The 19,535-nt window shown below is 41.1% G+C and overlaps 1 protein-coding gene across 4 annotated transcripts in view; it reads right to left on the minus strand.

The window, feature by feature from the left end:
• Positions 1-981: 981 nt before the first annotated feature.
• BTBD7 (BTB domain containing 7) overlaps positions 982-19,535 on the minus strand; it is an 82,210-nt gene continuing 63,656 nt past the window's right edge. For all 4 annotated transcript variants that reach the window (XM_064571522.1, XM_054513847.2, XM_045901439.3 and 1 more), the window contains 6 exons: positions 19,172-19,332; positions 14,452-14,595; positions 12,742-12,931; positions 9,952-10,130; positions 7,985-8,437; positions 982-6,242 (listed from right to left, as the gene is read on the minus strand). In XM_064571522.1, the coding sequence (XP_064427592.1) occupies positions 5,427-6,242; positions 7,985-8,437; positions 9,952-10,130; positions 12,742-12,931; positions 14,452-14,595; positions 19,172-19,332 (1,943 nt within the window). In that variant the 3' untranslated portion in view covers positions 982-5,426. The remainder of the gene's footprint in view (positions 6,243-7,984; positions 8,438-9,951; positions 10,131-12,741; positions 12,932-14,451; positions 14,596-19,171; positions 19,333-19,535) is intronic.

A 19,535-nucleotide genomic window follows, 5' to 3' on the forward strand; every position in this document is an offset into this window, starting at 1 on the left:
GTCTTCCCCTCACCCATGATAACCTCCTACTGCTCTGTACTGCTTTGTTTCTAGGACAAAAGTCATTTCTGGTGAGTCCAGAGTTTCTGAGAATAGGTATCCTGTTGGCTCTGTCTGCTGGGAAGAGCGGACCCAAGAAATATTCCTCAGTGCACCGAGGAAAGGTAAAGCCTGACATGGCTGAGGAGCTGGCCGGCACCCACCATTCCATGGGCCATCTGCAAGTACAGGAATGAACATTGACTTACTCAATTTTTCTTTTTTAGGTTTTTAAGAAGCTCACCTACAAAAAAAACCCTTAGCTTTTATCTCGAGAGTCCACACAGTTAAACCTAAGATGATTACAAAATACAGAGAATCGCCTTAGTGAGACATGAAGGGGGAAAGGCTAGAATGGAACTTATTAGTGAAATGATTAAAAAAAAAAAAAAAAGATACTGATTTTACAGCAACTGAAAAGATGGAAATTAGAAAACTTTCTATTTTGCATGTTTTTTCAGAAACCTAGACTAGATCATGACTCCCTTACCCTTTCAAATTGAAAAATATGAATGAGCCCGAGTTGGAAGGAGGAAGAGCTCAGACACATGGAGACCTGTGAGTCTTAGGGAGCATCTGGGTTTCTCATGGCCCGACCACAGCACCTGGCACCCTCCAGGTGTGGGTCCACATGGGTGGGACGCTGAACTTCTTTTGGAGACCCCTGTGCAAGTAACTCTCAGGTAAAATTTGTAAACCGAAATCTCTCAGAAGTGTCCCAGTAAAATAATAGAAGAGAATGAACTAGATTTAGATGAAAATGTGGTATTTTCAAGAAAACCATAATAATTTTAAAGAGCCCCCGGTTAACTGAAATCCTGGAAACAGAGAGGAAGTTCACCTAGAAAGCCTCCCAAATCTACCCTTAGTGGAGTACAATCGCTTCTGTAATTGAGGACTGTGTGCTCTAGGGCTCAAACAGACTGTATCCAACTCAGCAGGTTCTATACAAGCCATTTATTTGAAATGCCAACTATATGTAGGATAAAGTCAGTGCTACATGCTTATCAGTAACAGTAGAAAAATAGAACCAGTGGAAACCTTTGTACAACCGTAATGATACTCAAAAGAGAAATGTATCATTTTACAATGCTTCACACAGACGAATTCAAGTTTGGAGGTACCTAAATAAAAATACTATATATTTCTTTAAAAAACACTATGTACAATTGAAGCGTAAACAAGTTTTACAAAGTACTGGTTATGCAGGTTGTAGAAAACACTTGCATAGGACATGGAATCAGTTTAAGAAAAATTTCTGAGCCTTTAGCATTGAAGGCACTTGACTTTACACCGGTAACAGCACGACCACAAGGACTGCAGTGATGCAGAGGGTGCCGCCTCTCTGACCGACAGATGTGGTACACGAACAGCAAGGGGGTTCAGGGAGCGTTATCTTCCAGCCACCCCATCTGAGAGCAGGATTCCATACCACCTGCCCATGGAACCCAGATACACAGTCACGCGTAGGTACACCATGAAGCTTCCAGAGCTTATCTTGTCTCTTAGAACCCACGTAAACACACAGACACGAGAGGTTATTTTCAAGACACACACTTGCAAGTAATCTTTCTATTATAATATTCAGAACGTGGAAGATTGACACACGGTCTGAGGGTTTTCTAGAGGAAAAAAAGAAATCCAAAGACTTGCTGATTAAACAATTATATAACAGCTATTGCAATCTACAGGACAAAAAGACAACTTAACATTTCATAAAACATTGTTCATACAACAGTGTTAATGGAAAATAGTAAAAATACTTTTTAGTGTGTGACGGTAACTCGTTTTTAGTAAGGTTATGTGTGAGGAGGTTTGAAAGTAAACCACTTAGTAGACAAAGTAAACCATTGCAGAACCGGGAACAGCACCCATCACTGCTGCTTTAATAGTAACTTTCAACTGAAAGTTGAAAGTCAACCAAAAAAAAAAAAAAAAAAAAAAAAAGTCAAATAAACATTTCCCTTTGAGTTCATTCCTAAGGTAAAAACACGAATGCCTCAGAATTGCAAAACAAGTGTCTTACAAGTGTTTCATGAAACACGTTTCCCCCTGAAAGGTGGATTACACATTATGAAAATACCTATTTTGCTGAGTAGTTACTGAGAAGTGTTCCCGCTTCCCCGGCAGAGACCGGCGCGCGGCCCCCGCCGCCCCGGTCACGCTCTGCAGCATCACCCACGTTCACGTGCACAAGGGCTGCCTGCTACCAGAACGTCAACAACCAGTCAAGAGAAAACCCAACAATAGGTGGCAACTGTAGTAATAAGAGTTGTTGAGGACGCAAAACCAAGAATTAGGTAAAGTTTCATAGACAGCTCTACAAAAAGACTCAAATATAAAGAACCTGTTAAAAATCCTTAAAATCCAACTGGTTCTGGAAACGCCAGGAGAGCTTAGGTCTAGGGGCGTGTGCCTATAAGGACCTAATGGGGCAGGGGAGGAAGGCTGTGGTGCATGGAAAACTGAAACAGCTGCTTTCCACTGGTAATTTTTGCCTTTCATGCTGCTATTTCTTCTTGAGTCACAGGTGACTTGGAACTTATCCATCAAAATCACAAAACTAAAACAAAAATATAAGGAGAGAACCAACAGCATCTTGAAGAAACATGGGTCTTCTCTTCCCGCTCGAGGAGCTAAATGGTAGTTCTCTAAACCGCAATATGGCGGGCACTGAAGGTGGCGATTGTCTGACGGCCTGATTGTCCGTGGCCTCGAGAGGAGATCTGGTATTTTGAGATTTGGTTCTCATGAAATTTCTAAACCAAGTGAAATGCCAGGTCCTGTGGCCTAAAGTTTATATTATACATACTTTTTTTTCCTAAGAGCAATCTTAACTCAGACTTCACATTTATTTTAGTACAGCATTAACAGAATTTTAATGCCAAGTAAGCGTTGCAGAAGATTGGAGAGGTGGGCTCAAGAGCCAGAGGCACACAGCTATGCAACCTACCTTAGCCACCATCCTTCACAAGATACATCAGATGTCCACAGACGCCTGCCCTAGCATACACAAGCTGCACCTGCTTACCTTCTGCAAGTCCCACCAGTCCACAGTCCCACTGATTAAAGCAAGTCCCTCTCTATACACAGTTTAGTCAGATCAGCTACTAAATTATTAAAAGCAAACTTCATAAATTAAAGTAGGAACAGTGGCCACTTATTTTTATGTTTGGGGGATATGAAAGAATATTTAATAAGTTTTCAGGAAAATGAATGGTGTGACATCAAACAGCTCTTGTCTAACATTTTAAAAAATACAGGTCAGAGATGAGAAAGCTCTTCCCCACCCAAATTAGCTCTACTCACTCTTCTTTGCAGTACCAGCACAGTACAGTCTGAATTCAGAAGAGAAATTTAAAACTATATCAAAATAATTCATGTCGATACATGTATATAAATACACATTAAGGAATATGATGGAATTAACAATTTTGTTTCTGAAGAGAGACAGACTGAAATAGGCTTCAAAAGACACCATCATCTATTACAGTCAAACCTCCTAAAAATGAGCATAGAGTCCTATGTTTTTCTATCTTTAAAACAAGGAGCCTCCAAGGCGATGCTAGCCAACCTCCCAGGGGACGAGCGTGCGCTCCGGGAGGCGCGAGGCTGAGCACGCACCACCACCAGCATCGACGACCACGCGAGTAGTAGCTAACGAGGCAGGCAGAACGCGGGGCAGCGCTGTGCCGGTGAACGCAGATAGACTGACATGCTCCCCGTCTTTGAGACTACCTACTGTTAGGATTTTTTAAAATGTCAGATTATTCCTGAGTGTATATCCACAGGGTAAAGTAGGAAAGACTGTTAAGAGAAACTACAGCTTCGGGAGAAATCAGAGTTGTTGACGCCCAATAGAAACCTATTTACTTAAAAGTGCATGTAATTCATTTATATGGTAGCTTGTAAAGGCTCCCTAGCCCTGCATAGTTTTAGAGTGAGTGTGAGTGATTCATAGTTTTATATATATATACATACGTAGAAAAGAGGCTCCCAGACATCCTTCCCATGAGGGAATGTTCGGCAAGTCCCTTTCTTCTAAGTGCTACGGCTGTGTACGTGTATGTGTTTGTAAAAATACAAAGTGAATGCTCAAATAATGTTGAAGTGATTTAAAAACTCAAATACTAATATATTTACATTGGAGAGTAAGAAAAAAAACAGTCCTTAGCTCACACATTGCCCTTCAAAGGGAGAGGATCTTAAAAGATCCCATGTGCTCAGTGGTTCAGTAAAATCCCAAACCAGCGTCCCCAGTGGAGTTCAAGTAGGACATGTAGTGTTTCACTGGAAAAAAAAAAAAAAGGTTTCTTTTTTGGTGACAAAGCATTATGCATCCTTCAACAACTTTTTTAGGACACCAAAATTCAGACAAACTTTGAAAAACATTTAAAAGAAAACATAGGCTTACAAACACCAAATGACATCCGTAAGACTGAAGCCCTTTTGTTTTTTTTCCCACAGAGAGCAAGAAAACTGAAGGCAGCAGCAGTCATTTCCCGTCTCGGCTGGAGAGTCGGCGCTCAGAACCCGAAATCCCGTCGGGCAACCCTTAAGTTACTTCGCTATTTCCGCTGCCTTAGGATTCCAAGAAATCCAAGGTCTTGAGAACCTCATCTAGCGCTAGGCTAATGCGCACGACCAGCATCAGCGGGGATTCTGACGGCGCCCACACGGTGAACAACACTACAGCTTCAGCCCGGGCACAAAAGGCTTTGCTCCTTTCGGTTCTTTACTGAACCAGAAAACGTCAGGATCCTGACTGGACTCCCGCTGGAGAAATGAAGACCAGCTCCCAAGACTTGTTAAGGAAGAATGATATTAGACTTAATGGAGATCGAGCAGGAAGATTTCTGAACTAAAACAATTACCAAAGAGAGAGGAGCATTTTGATGTGCTGTTCTTTGGAATTTCTATAATTAAAAAATAAGCACAGAACTATTTCATAAGAAAATACATCTTAGTGTGCAGTCCAATGCACGTGGAAACTGGTAGATGAAAGGTAAAATGCAAAAAAGTATGAAAATACGGTTCCTTTAAATGTGGCAATAAAGTTTGACATACTGATAAAAAATCAATACAGATAAAATAAATGTACAAGTGCAAAAAAATTCCATCATTTGTAAAGAGGAAAAAAAAAGTGCCAGCTTGCTTGCTCTTAAAAATGCTTCCCCACACAACTGTTCAAACACAAAACAGACAGATGCAGCATTCAAAAGACCCTCGTAGCATGCCACGTCTCATAAACATGTATATACAAAAACTAGAATAAAATAACGTGAGACTGAGTTAGCTGGCATCGATAAACTGGTCTCTAAGTTGTCGGGTTACATCATAAAATGGGATGTTTCACATCTCAGGCACAGACGACTTGGAGGTTGCTCTCAGAGGGCAGACTTTTTGTAGAGGAAGTCTGGCTTGCTTGGTGACCTCCTTCCCCTGCTTATTGAATCTTCCCTTTCTAAATCGGTATTTCGCTGAGCTCCGTGGCCCAGGGACTCGCTGTCCACCAGTCTCCTATTGGATCGCTCTTCCGGAACTTCAGAGCCGCATGCAGGATGTGGGGGTCTGTTGGGAGTCAGCCCAAAAGTCAAGTCAGTTTCTACTGCTGTTCGTCCCCTGACGTGGGCTGGACCACTGCCAACATTTTCTGGGGCTGCCAAAGGAAAGTCTGACCGCTGGGGTGGCTGCTCAACAACATCAAGGTGGATTGGCTCATTCTTTTGTCTGTGAAGATGCCCGTCAGGGGAAAGTGGATATTCTCTCCTAGCTTCTTCCTGCTTTTTCGGAGAGGTCTGGCTAGGTAGGTAGGCTGACTTTAAGCCACTTGGTGATGCCTTATTGTGGCTATATAAATCAGGACCAAAATATCCACCTTGCGAAGGGGAAGGGGTGCGTCGGCCAGAAGCAGGCGTAGAAGGTCTGCAAGCAGCATTTGAGAAGTCATAGAAATCCGGATATTCCTGCTGATTTTCTCGAGCATCTGCTTTTTGCTCTAGTGTGTGTTTCTTTCGAGATGTGTGCGTATGCCTCTGTGGAATACATGACAGATGCTGGGGAGGCCCTGGTCCTACTTCAGAAACGGACTGGCTTAGCTCTGTGTCTACAGCCAGTTCTGGAAGCCTCCTGTCCTTAAGTGACAGTGTGGAAACACCCATGGCGATGTCTGGCATTAGATCATTTAGCACAGGTTGTGTATACTGCCAAGAGAAAGAAGAAAAGGGAGGGTTAAAAGAAAAAGGCCCACGACTCCCTCTTTGTACCAATGATGTTCACTGGTTTTGCTTCCTCATTATAAAAGTGATACATGCTTATTTTTAAGAATGATAACACTATAAGGGCGCCTGGGTGTCTCAGTCAGTTAAGTGTCTGACTTTTGATTTTGGCTCAGGTCATGATCTCAGGGTCGTGGGATCGAGCCTCATGTCGGGCTCAGCGTGGAGCCTGCTTGTCTCTCTCCCTCTGCCTCTTCCCCTCCCGCCCCCGTGCTTGCTCACGTGCTCTCTAAAATAAATACATTTTAAAAATCTAAAAAAAAGATTACAACATAGAAAATCATAAAGGCCACAAAAACAAAACAAAAAAACCCCACTAATCTTCCCTACTGCGATAACCACTGTTAACATTTTGAGGTGTTTTTTTTTTTTTTTCTCTGCTCATATATTATTTTTCACAAAATGTAGTACATATATAAGTCTGTCACTAAATTTTGAGGTTACTATTTAAATGACAGCATAATATTGCACTGTATTGATGAATCATGGCTTATTTAGCCATTCTCCCACTGCTGACATTAAGGTTGTTTCCAATTTCTCTTTATTATAATCAAGACTACAGTGGGGCACCTGGAATGTATAACTCTTGATCTCAGGGTTGTGAGTTGAAGCCCCGCGGTGGGTGCAGAGATTACTTAAAAATAAAATCTTAAAAAAAAAAAAAAAAAAGACTGCAATGAACATACAAATAAATTACCTTTAAAGGGAATTTTATTTAAAATCCAAAGTAGTAGAACTTTTGAAATTGTGGAACTGAGGGCAAGGCCAAAAGGATGGAAATTTGGCCTATCAAACACTACCAATCCCTATTGTTTCTTCTTTTTTAGGGGCTTGGGGGGACAGCAGGGAGAGTAGGTAGAAGGGTATAAGGTAAGGAAGGATCGTAATTTGACCCAAGGTGTACACTAGTCCAATGTCCAGAAAGTCATATTTTAATAAAGATTCCCTGAACTAATATATGTATCTTTTGTTTTTCTATTGAAAACCACTGACGGACAACGTGTGACTGAGCAGGAAGGTTCAAAAATCACTACTGTTTTTTTTTTCCCCAAAGGTATTATATAAACAGAAATTCAACCTCCAATACAATGCAAATCGACCAGGAATTATTGCTTAGTTTACTAGGTCCTGACGCTAGCTACTGTGACCCCCAGGCAAATGTGCGCTCTGATGGAACAGGCTGCCAGGCCGAAGGACTGATTATCTGTCCATTTTCTGAGCTGGGAGTCTTTCACCACATGGCTCCCGACAGTATACACAGCTATAAATAACTTCCCCTTCCCGGCCCATCAAAGCATTTGGTGGAAGAGTAGATTCTATAGAAATGAGGGCAGCTTCTAGACATGTGCTTGAATGGAACATCACTAAACTGGTAACATCCACTGGCACCGCCCAGTAACGTGACCCCCTCCGAGTACCCGCAATGAACACGAAGACAAGGAAGGTACCAACTAGCCCCGACGCACACGCCGTCTCTCCCCCCACGCTCCCACTCTGCTCCATTATCCTTCTCTCTCTTTTCCACAGCCCTGCAGTCTAAGCCCTCAGCTTGTCGATAACACCCCTGGGCATTGCTGAGTCCCAGCAGGGATCCTGGGGTCAGGGAAATTGCTTCTAATATTCCAGGAACATTTAATTTCAGGTAAATCAGCGAAGTGCTAACTTACCACTGGTTTCTCACATGCTACTGCTGCCGAAGGGGGGGCGGCGGCGGCGGCGGCGGCGGCCACGGTCTGTCTCCCCGGTCCTGTGGTGGTGGTGCAATCAGGTGCTGCAGCTCTAACACCTGGCAAGTAGACTGGAGCGGGGCCGGCTTTAGGGGCCGTTCTGGAGTGAAACAGCGAATGATTACAGGGATAGGAGAACGAACGTGAAGGGTGCTGGCTGGGAGGTCTTTGTTTCCAGCCTGCTTTGAGCTGGTTATGGATTGGGGTAGCTGGGGGGTGGTATGGAGGTGGTGGGGGGGGCAAGGGTGGATGGAAGGCCACAAAAGAGTCCAGATCTGTAAACATGGTTTCTGCAGTGGGGGTACTGTTAACACGACATCTCCCGGACTGTCTCATTGTCAAGAGTGGACTTTCATCCCCAAAACGTTCATCCGGAAAGAACTTGTGAGGATTCTAAGAAAGATTTAAACAAACAAACAAAAAGGACATTTATTAGCAAATTTCCTAGATAGAAATTTACAGGTTGAGAGCATTAAGTGAGATCCTGAGAAAACCACATTCAGCAAGAGTATAAGGCACAACATATTCCTCGAGGCCAGAAGCCCAAGAAAAAATTACCTTAATAACAGCACAAAAGGATACAGTGGAGGCTCTGCAGCCTAAGATATGGCTATCAAGGAGAGCTGCTTAACTAAATATTCCAGCAATCAGATCAGTTATCTCTTGCAAGATCACGTGATAATGCAAAAGCAGGAAATAAAACCTAACTCAAACGTGTCTTTGCTGAGAAAATAAAATTAAGTACCAAAGGAAGAAAAGGCATACAAGTGAGGATCCTCCTAGAATTTTCTGACAACATCTCCACTCTGCCTGAAATAACTATAAAATGCTAATCTTTACCTGTTATGTATGACTCAGTTTGATTAGTATTTTGATAAACATTATATAAGAATATTTAATTTATAAAACTTTTATACATCTTAAGATATCAAATTAAGATACAATTTAGAATGGCAAAAGGAAAAGAAATGAATAGATAACAAGACTCTATTTCAGGGATGGAAACCACGGCAAAAAATGAAAATCAAGAACGGCCTGCTGCCCTGTAAACACCACAACCACATTCCCTTTGAAGACTCAGGCTAAACAAGTCTGGAGTCAGGGGCAAAAAAAATCCAATCACTTGACCAGACAAAATAAAATTTTATTTTAGGCTCTGATTTCGCGACTGTGAACAGACCACTTTACACGTTTTCCTTCATCGCAAAACCGATGATACTGCTCTGGTACTTGGTAAGAAATGAGTTTTTTCCCTGCTCGTTAAAGAAAAAACAAAAAAGCACTCATTCCTTGATTCTCAAGCTTATAGGATTTTTAACTTCCTGCAAAAAATTTCTTATTATCTGGAGGAGGGGAGAGGAAGAAAAGGGGCATCTGGCAGATCTGTTAAGTCTGGTAGTAGGCCACAACCTGAAATCTAGAGACCCAAAGAGGGACAGAGAGCAGTGGAGGGTCAGAATTTTCTACTTCCTCTTTCACCTTCGATGGGGATGCACACCATGAACTTTTAGCAGGCCTATTAGGCACAAGAGACACAGCTGCTTACACACGGCACCTCTTATCTTCACAACATCCACTCTACTGCTATGGAAACTGACACTCGGAGTGGTTATGTGGTTGGCTCAAACTAACTAACTGATAAGCAGCAGAGCCAAGATATAAATTCAGCTCTCCCTCCAGAGCCTGTGCGCTCCATCCACCCTACATACGGTCTCTACAGAGGGCGGGGCGGGGGGATGGGTGCCTTGGACAGGACAGGACTTCCAGGCTATCACAGTCCCTCGAGGCAGCGAAAGGGAATGCGCTAAGAAACAGACGCACGCCGTGAGGGCTCCTTGAGAGGTCTGAAATAACTTCTGCACAATGATCAAGTCTCCCTATTGCACCTAGTCGAATGCCATCCCCACCTGCAAGAGCTCTGCAGCAGCGTCCGCGAGACCAAACTCTCTTAACACTCGAATTTGAATTTCGTAGCTGACCGTGGCGCCTTCCCCACAGTTGAGTGCGTAGGCTCTCTGCACCTGCTCAGTGTGCCGGAGTTCCTGCAGACGTCTGACCATGTCTTTCATAATGAGGAGACGAGGAACTGAAAAAAGAAAGGGTTGGTTCACAAAAGATCGGAGCTGCATGCAAGACCACCCACTGAGCACAAGAAAGAAAGCATGTGTTCTGCATTAGAATCTTCTTATACATTTGTTGATAGCATTTTAATTTCCTGGAAACATAGTAATTTATATGCTGCCTAGAGGAGGGGAATCTGAGTCTGGAAAAAGAGAAAACCAGGCAGTTAAGAAAGTAGAGTGAAGGCACGTGTCTCGAGCAGAAGGACCAGGCATGTGTCAAATGGGCAGGTGACAGCATGGCATGAGCAATGGGCATCACTAGTAGCTTAGGGTTCAGAGGTACAAGCAGGAAGAGTAGGAAGAGAGAAGGCGAGAAAGATGGGTAGCAGATCATGAATGACCCTGCATGTCACGGTAAGAACTACAGGGAGTCGCTTGTACAGGGGAATGACAGGATCAGAGGAGAGCGGTGAGGCAGTAAGCGTACTCTGAGAGCAGGGTAAAGCAGGGGATGGCAAACTACAGCCTGGAGGCTGAATCAAGCCTGCCACCTGGTTTGTAAATATAGTTTTACTGACACACAGTTACACCAACTTGTTTAGGTAGTGTCTCTGGTGCTTCTGATGGTAGAGTTAAGTAGCTGCGATGGGGACTGCAGAGCCAACAAAGCCTAAAATATCTACCAAATGGCCCTTCTGGAAAATGTCTGCTGAGCCCTGGTGTAAAGGCCAGAATGGGAGTTAGGTTAGAGGCAGGAACACCAGTTAGGAACCTGGACTAAGGCTGTAGCAGGGGGCTGGGGAATTGGGGACACCGTCTATAAATATCTAAGAGACAAACTGACTAGACTGGCCATGGCTATTATTTCTGGGGAAAGGGGAGCTATCATTTACTGAATGTTTACTTTGTGCCAGGCGAACTCCTAAGCATCTTACTCATGGTACTTCCTCAAATCTTCGTAACAACCCTAGAAAGGAGATATTATAACCATTTCGCAGACAAGGAAATTAATGCTCAGGGAAGTAGTTATCTTGTCAAAAGTCACACAAATAAAGTGGCAGAGCCAGGATATGAGCCTTATTGGCATCTTCTCCAATAAAGCTATAGGGCCTTCCTTAGGGTGAGGTGAGCAAGGAAGAGGGAAGAATCAGGTAACACCAGAATAGGACCAGGTCTTGTTAAATAAGACAACAAACACAAGTCTTATTTTTCTGAACATACTTAATTGTGAACATCTCTGGGCTTTTTAGGTTCAGTTTTAAGATTAAATTATGCTGCTATTCAATTGTATTAACTCAAGCTGATAAAACCAGGCTAATGACCATAGCTTCAATATCTGCACAAATCAGCTATAGTAGTATTTCTTTTCCTACTGTTGTATACTTTTTATTTATTTATTTATTTTTTAAAGATTTTATTTATTTATTTGACAGAGAGAGACACAGCGAGAGAGGGAACACAAGCAGGGGGAGTGGGAGAGGGAGAAGCAGGCTTCCCGCGGAGCAGGGAGCCGGATGTGGGGTTCGATCCCAGGACCTTGGGATCATGACCTGAGCCGAAGGCAGACGCTCAACGACTGAGCCAGCCAGGCGCCCCCTGCTGTATACTTTTCAAATAAATGATTGTCAATATTTTGCCCACAGTGGCTAAATGTGATAAGGCCAACAACTGATCAGACATCAGTCCCAGAGTAAAATGTATGTGTTCAATTAATAGTTCCTTTATTCTTTTATTTGTCCTTTATTGAAAAAGACATTTATAAGCAGAAAACGAACAGTGCCATTTCTACTAATGCTACAGTCTGCTGATGTTTTTGAATCCTGTGGTGGTAATTGGTAAATTGGTAAATTTCTATAAAATTTCTGACCCCCAGATCACTGTGGATTTTACCTCAAAACCTGACACTAGCATCCTTTGGTTAAAATCAACATTAACTGATGCTCAGAAATTTTTGGACATAACAGTTATATCTCTAACTAAGGTCAAGGAAAAAATTTCCTCAAAGTCATGACAGAAGCCTGCGCTACAACAGAATTCACAGAGCAGATCCTGGGGCGCTGGATGGATCTCTAGGAAACCAACAGTGATTGCATTTGGGAGACATGTCTAGATTGGAAGATACAAGTTTATAACTCTCCTCAGAGTCTTATGTGAGCATGCTTTATGGTGATGAAAAATCTGAATTCCTTTGAACTAGTGGTTCCCAACAGCAAGCGATTTTGCCCCACAGAGCACATTTAGCAATGTCTAGAAACATAAAAATGTTTCCAAAAGGTTGTCACAAAGGCGTGCGTGCGTGCGGTGCGCATGCGTGTGTGCACATGCTATTGGGCACCTCGTGGGTATGGGCCCAGGATGCTGCTGAACACCCTTCGGTGCACAGGACGGCCCCTCCAACAAGGAATTGTGTCAAGACCACCAAGGTTGGGAAACCCAGGGCTAACTGGAAAACCTGTACACACTGGAGAATAAAATATGAAACAAAAAACCCTAGCTTAGTAAGTACTAATTCTTTAACGAGAACAATGCAGAATGGGCACTGGAAAGTGGAGAGAATTAGCACATACAAAAGGCTACACAAATGATCAGATTATTCATTTAATATAAATGCCCGACAGAAGGCTACCGTCTCACCTGGAATTTCATTGGCTACGACTGAAGGAGGGCTTGACTGGTGACTGCTGATCTGCTGGTGGCTCATCATGTGACAGCACTGTGGCACGGCGGTGTTGACCATGTAAAGTGTGTCTGGCACGTTGGACATTCTAACCATTCGCAAACGCACAAGATCTGTTTGCTCCACCATCATCTCATCCAGCACTGACTGAAATAATGATTCAGTATTAAGAGAATCTGTCAACTCATCTCTGTAAATCACGTTTGGAGAAAGATTATAGCCTTCATCATATAAAAAAGGAATTTATTGTTTTCAGTGCATGAAGCTTAAAATTAATAGTAAAACGAGAAAGAACCCCTAAGAATCTTTCTGTATCATCTTGGAAAAGAAATAATTATCTTCTGATTGTTTGCTTTTAATTAAAGTATTCGAAATTTGAATGTATAAAATTAGTCAGAAGGAAATTATACCTAAAGTTACTATAAAAACAATCTATACATGAGCTAAATATCAGATCCAACAACAAATGCTCAAAATACAAAATACTGAAGATTGATTTTAAATTCAACAGACCTACATATAAACCCAATTGTTAATTTAGTTTCAGATGAATCTCAACAGACTACAGAATGGCCAAAACGATGTATAAACCCTTCCACATTTCCTGGGGGCAATTATCTATTTAAGTGTGGGTTCAGCCATCAGGAAACAGGGAAGTCCCAGGAGGACTATCTGATTAGCTCCCGCTGCCCCATTCTGAGACAGAGCAGAATGCAGGATCATTTATTACAGACCTTTTCTTTTATCACCAGACACAACCTTTGGTAAAGGCCTCTGCTACTTGCGTGCTGTTAAGCACTGAACTTATTTCCGAAAAACCAGACCCAACCATTTTACTTTTTTCCTATTTTAGATTATTTAAAGTGCCAACCACTCAATAAGAGGTAGATTATTGACCTACTCAATAAAATTAACTTCTCACAAATCCTTTCGCATATCTTAAGCTAGGAGCTCTGACAATCAAAATGAGAAAAAAAAATTAAGGTAACTTAATTCTATAACGAAACACAATGTGTTGCCTGTTAATTTGTTTCACAAAGCTTAATTAAGGGTGATTTCTGACTTTCAAAGAGTGTCAGTCAGTTCCTCAAAAGGCCATCCCAAAGTTCTAATGGCCAAATACAGCTAATAAACATCACAGTATTCCATTTTCACATTACCATATTTTCTTGGAATTCTTCATATTATAATACACAATTTACTTAATAAGCCTGAAATTTTATCTTAGTTTTGTGCACTTATTCTCAAACTAAACATAATTTCCAACAGTCAGCCATTACAGAAACACATTATAAGAAACCATGTCATTTCTTTAGTTTAAGAAAGACAAAATGTGTGCAATTTTCTTTCAGAACATTTTTCCCATCTTGAAGATCACAAAATACTATCATTTCAGTAAAATTTATTTTTTTCCAAATTAACAATTTGCAACACAACTAAGATGAGAAAAATGTAAAATGCAATTCAACATGACCTAAGTTATAAAAATACGCTTGATAATTAAACATTTCAGAAAACTATTCCCGTGAATAGTTGAACTAGAGTTTACTTTCATTTTCCCTATTACTGGATATTTAAGCGATTTCTAAATGTTTACAGTACCACAATGAGTATCTTTGCGCTAGTTCATAAAATGTACTCTAATATCTTAAAATGATTTTCATTACCTTCGCTTCCTCCACATAGGGAGAGAAGAGTCGAGGACGAACATATATTCCAGCATTTTTTTGCCGTAACCAGGCATTTGATTTTCCACCTTCTGTTGTAGGAAGCATATCTGATGGAGGAGTACTAATCAAGCCTCTTTTCATCTTGAAAAAAAATTATTTTTAGATGAACTATAAAGATTTGTGTAGACCTAGAATACTATTAAGATAAAAAATAATTACACCTATAAATCATGAAAATTTAGGAATATATGTGAAATTTCAAAATACTCTAAATGTTTAAGAATATTTAAAGGATTCAGCAATAAAAAGGTACTATAATGTACCACTTTTCTCTATACAGGGGAATGATGCTTTTATTTTTATTTTTTTTAAGTTTTTATTTATTTATTTGACAGAGAGAGACACAGCGAGAGAGGGGACACAAGCAGGGGGAGTGGGAGAGGGAGCAGCAGGCTTCCTGCCAAGCAGGGACCCTGATGTGGGGCTCGATCCCAGGACCCTGGGATCATGACCTGAGCCAAAGGCAGACACTTAACGACTGAGCCACCTAGGTGCCCCCGGAATGACGCTTTTATTTATTTATTTATTTAAAGATTTTATTTATTTATTTATTTGAGAGAGAGAGAGAGAAAGAAACAGCATAAGAGGGGAGAGGGTCAGAGGGAGAAGGAGGCTCCCCGCTGATCCGGGAGCCCAATGTGGGACTTGATCCCAGGACTCCGGGATCATGACCTGAGTGGAAAGCAGTTGCTCAACCAACTGAGCCACCATTTTAAAATGATGCTTTTAAAACAAGAGCTATAGTAATTAAAAATACAGTGAGTTGGATTAGCTTTCAGAACTTTTAATAAAAACCAATTTCTATTTTTTTTCCCTTACTCATTTAGAAACGGATTCCATCCCCACCCCATCCACCTCAAGACAAAGCAAGAACATCTTCTTGGGCCTATATCTAGAGTACAAGGATGCAGGCAGTCTGCCTGGTGGTTAGGGACAGGAGCTCTAGGGGAGGCAGACTGGACACAGATCACTAAGTCCCCATTTAATAGCCATGTGAGCATGGACATGTCCTTTCATCTGGACCTCACTTTAAGGGCTCCCAGATGACCCTGGAGACGGGACTCTGCATGACTAACTAAATGTGGTGGCCTTGTTTCCTCGTCTATGCTAGGAGAAAATAAATCAAGTTACCTATAGCTCATTAAGGTGGCTGTGAGGATTAATGATGGTAATACAGGTAATGCACTCAGCACAGTGCTCAGCACGCACTAAGAGTGTTTTATGCTTAACAGCTATTATTAGCAAACTTTCACTGGGGACTTCTGGGCAAAGCACGGAATTAAGAAGAGAGATATGTAATTTTTCTAAGTCTACTAAACCAAAGTTCTAAATTATCTTTCTAAACCAAAATCAGGGCTCACAAACCTTGGTTTGTGTCCCAGGTTTTTTTTTTAAAGACTTATTAGAGAGAGAGAGAGATCTCATGCGCGTGTGCACAAGTGGGGGAGGCAGAGGGAGAGGGAGAAGAGACTCCCCGTTGAGCAGGGAGCCTGAAGCGGGGCTCCATCCTAGGACGCTGGGATCATGACTTGAGCTGAAGGCAGACGCTTAATGGACTGAGCCACCTAGACGCCCCTGTGTCCCAGGTTTTTTTAAAAAAGATTTTATTTATTTATTTATTTATTTTTAAAGATTTTATTTATTTATTTGAGACAGAGAGCATGAGAGGGAGGAGGGTCAGAGGGAGAAGCAGACTCCCTGCCGAGCAGGGAGCCCGATGAGGGACTTGATCCCGGGACTCCAGGATCATGACCTGAGCCGAAGGCAGTCGCTTAACCAACTGAGCCACCCAGGCGCCCCCTTATTTATTTATTTGAGAGAGATCAATAGCGAGAGAGAGCACGAGTGGGGGGGAAGGGTACGGGCAGAAGGAGTAGACTCCCCATTGAGCAGGGAGCCCAACACAAGGCTCAATTCCAGGACCCCAGGATCATAATCTGAGCCGAAGGCAGATGCTTAACTGACTGAGCCACCCAGGTGTCCCCCAGGTTTTAAATAAAACCAAGTACTGTAAAAAAACAAACAAAACCAGAATCACACATTGTTTTGTGTCAAATATTACTCTTGTTAAATATAATAAATGTCTATTTGCTGCATTAGTTAAAATTGTTTTTAAGATTTTATTTGAGAGAGAGAGAGAGAGATTATGAGCAGGGGGGAGGGGTAGAGGGAGAAGCAGACTCCCAGCTGAGCAGGGAGCCCAATGTGGAACTCGATCCCAGGACCCTGGGATCATGACCTGAGCTGAAGGCAGATGCTTAACCCACTAAGCCACCCAGGAGCCCAGTTAAAATTGTTTTTAATTAATAAAATACAGCATTATACAGCATTAGATAGTATTTAGAAAACAGAGAAAAACTCATAACTCTAATCTACTCAACTGTAATAATACTTATATATTTCCTGCCAGTCTTTTTTTTTTTTTAAAGGTTATTTTTTTTTTCTTTTTAAGATTTTATTTATTTGCGAGAGAGACAATGAGAGACAGAGAGCATGAGAGGGAGGAGGGTCAGAGGGAGAAGCAGACTCCCTGCTGAGCAGGAAGCCTGATGCGGGACTCGATCCTGGGACTCCAGGATCATGACCTGAGCCGAAGGCAGTCGCTTAACCAACTGAGCCACCCAGGCGCCCTCCTGCCAGTCTTTTTCAAATGGATCTTTACATAATTGAATTCTAGAATACATAAAAACACATTATTTTGTATCCTTCTTTCTGAAATTATATTCCATCATTAGCATTTTTCATGTTGCTATATTAGTCTCTATAACCACTGTTCAAGGCAGCAAAATATTCTGTTGAGTAGTTGTCCTATAGTTTACTTTTATTTTTTCTGTTATTGGACATTTGAGCAGTTTCCAAATATTTAAGGACAATGCTACTAATGTATCAGTTATACTTCCCCTATGGGATGGTAATATTATTTCAAAAAATACTGACTTAATAGGTGAAAAAAATAGTAACTTATGGCTTTATTTTGCCTTCTTTGGTGTGTGTGATTACTAGTGAGACTGAACATTTTTTTCTAATCATAATTATCATAAATATTTCATTATTTTCTTCTACTTTTTCCATGTTTCAATTTAATATTTAATTCTGCAATCTAACAGGGATTAATTTTGTGTGCAAGTGAAATGAAGGTTTAACTTTATTTTTTTTATTTTTTTAAGATTTTATTTATTTGCGAGAGAGAGAGAATGAGAGACAGAGAGCATGAGAGGGAGGAGGGTCAGAGGGAGAAGCAGACTCCCCGCTGAGCAGGGAGCCTGATGTGGGACTCAATCCCAGGACTCCAGGATCATGACCTGAGCCAAAGGCAGTCGCTTAACCAACTGAGCCATCCAGGCGCCCGAAGGTTTAACTTTACACGAACTCCCCCAGCACACCAGCTAGTCTAGCACCACAATGATTCACTGATATCTGATAGATTATTATATGTTTAATTGTTAAATATTAATGAGGATCTTTTTCTGGGCTATTTTGTCTTTTCTGTTTTGCTAGCATCTCAAGTTAGAGGGTTTTTTTTTTTGTTTCTGTTTTTGTTTTTTAAAGTAAGCTCTAGGCCCAACATGGGGCTTGAACTCATGACCCTGAGATCAAGAGTTGCATGCTTTACCAACTGAGCCAGACAGGCACCCCTAAAAATATATTTTAAATTCTGGAAGAGTTAGCCCTCCTTCATTATGTGCTCTTTAGAGAACTTAAAAAAAATTCTTATCAAACAAACAAATGAACATTGGCAGGGGGGAGGGAGGAAAACCAAGAAACAGAATCTTAACTACAGAGGACAAACTGATGGTTACCAGAAGGGAGGTGGGAGGGGGGGATGGGTGAAATAGGTGATGGGGATTAAGAAATGCACTTGTTGTGATGACCACTGGGTGTTGTATGTAAGTGAAGAATCATGAAATTCCTCACCTGAAATGAGTATTACACTGTATGTTAACTAACGAGAATTTCAACAAAAACTTCAAAAGAAAATAAACAAATAAATAAAACACTTGTATGCAATGAAACAAAATTCTTATCATTTTTTTCCAGATGACTTATGTTCCTGAGCAGTTGAAAACACTATCATGATGTCTGTAAGCATTGCATTAAAGTTATAAACCAACATGTGAAGAAGTAATATTTATAATATTTATTTTTCATATCCATTAATTCAAGCAATTCTGTTAGTTAAAAATTTCACTTTAAAAAAACTATGTAAGTAATATGACCAGCTCCATTACTTTTTAACTGAAATACGATCATAAGATTCAGTCATCCTTTTCACATTGAACCAATCTCCTTCTCTTCTCCCTGATTTATTGCTGTGTAAAAGTCTCCAGAAGTAATCTCTACCCTTTCCTTTGTGAGTAAGATCTACTTGATCTACACTGATAAATGGCTAAAGTACCTCCCCCTAGCCTATCTTCTTGCAAAAGTCAGACTGCTATACCCACTCAACTCTCATTCACCAAACATTTGTGCCAGTGGTCAACACGGGGGACACAATACGGTACAAAACACACGTCTGTTTCTGTCCTCAAGGACTTTACAGTTTCACCATACTCTATTAGTAGAAATTAAGTACAATGATTAAAAAAAAAAAAAAAGATAAACCTGTACATTTTGGTGCATTTTCTTTTCATGAAAGAAAATGAAGAAAGGAACTTACCGCATCACTTAGGACTTCACTGTTTATAGGTAAGATGTGTTCAATTCGCACAAACGGTAGGAGAGAAGAAAGGATCTCTCTAAGCTCTTCAATGTCTAGGTCTCGTCTTTTTACGCCTCTTCTGTTCACACTATGGGCAGTGCCACTCAGTAAGTTTGGCTCTATGAGACAGAAAATGACAAGTCTCCAACCAAATCCAAATTTTCAAACTTTTTTTCTCCAGTACATTTTCGGTAACATGCTTTATACTTAAGTGCATCTGCTCTAAAAAGGATTATAAATCATTTTTGTGTCTTAAGTTTACTTAATAGAGATGTTCTTTGACAAAGACAAAGCATGATATCAACAGGATAGCTTCTTTTGA

The sequence above is a fragment of the Mirounga angustirostris genome, unplaced genomic scaffold (genome assembly GCF_029215605.1).
Source record: "Mirounga angustirostris isolate CCGP_5_RB_7025 unplaced genomic scaffold, mMirAng1.0.hap1 SCAF_9, whole genome shotgun sequence".
Classification (NCBI taxonomy): Eukaryota; Metazoa; Chordata; class Mammalia; order Carnivora; family Phocidae; genus Mirounga; species Mirounga angustirostris.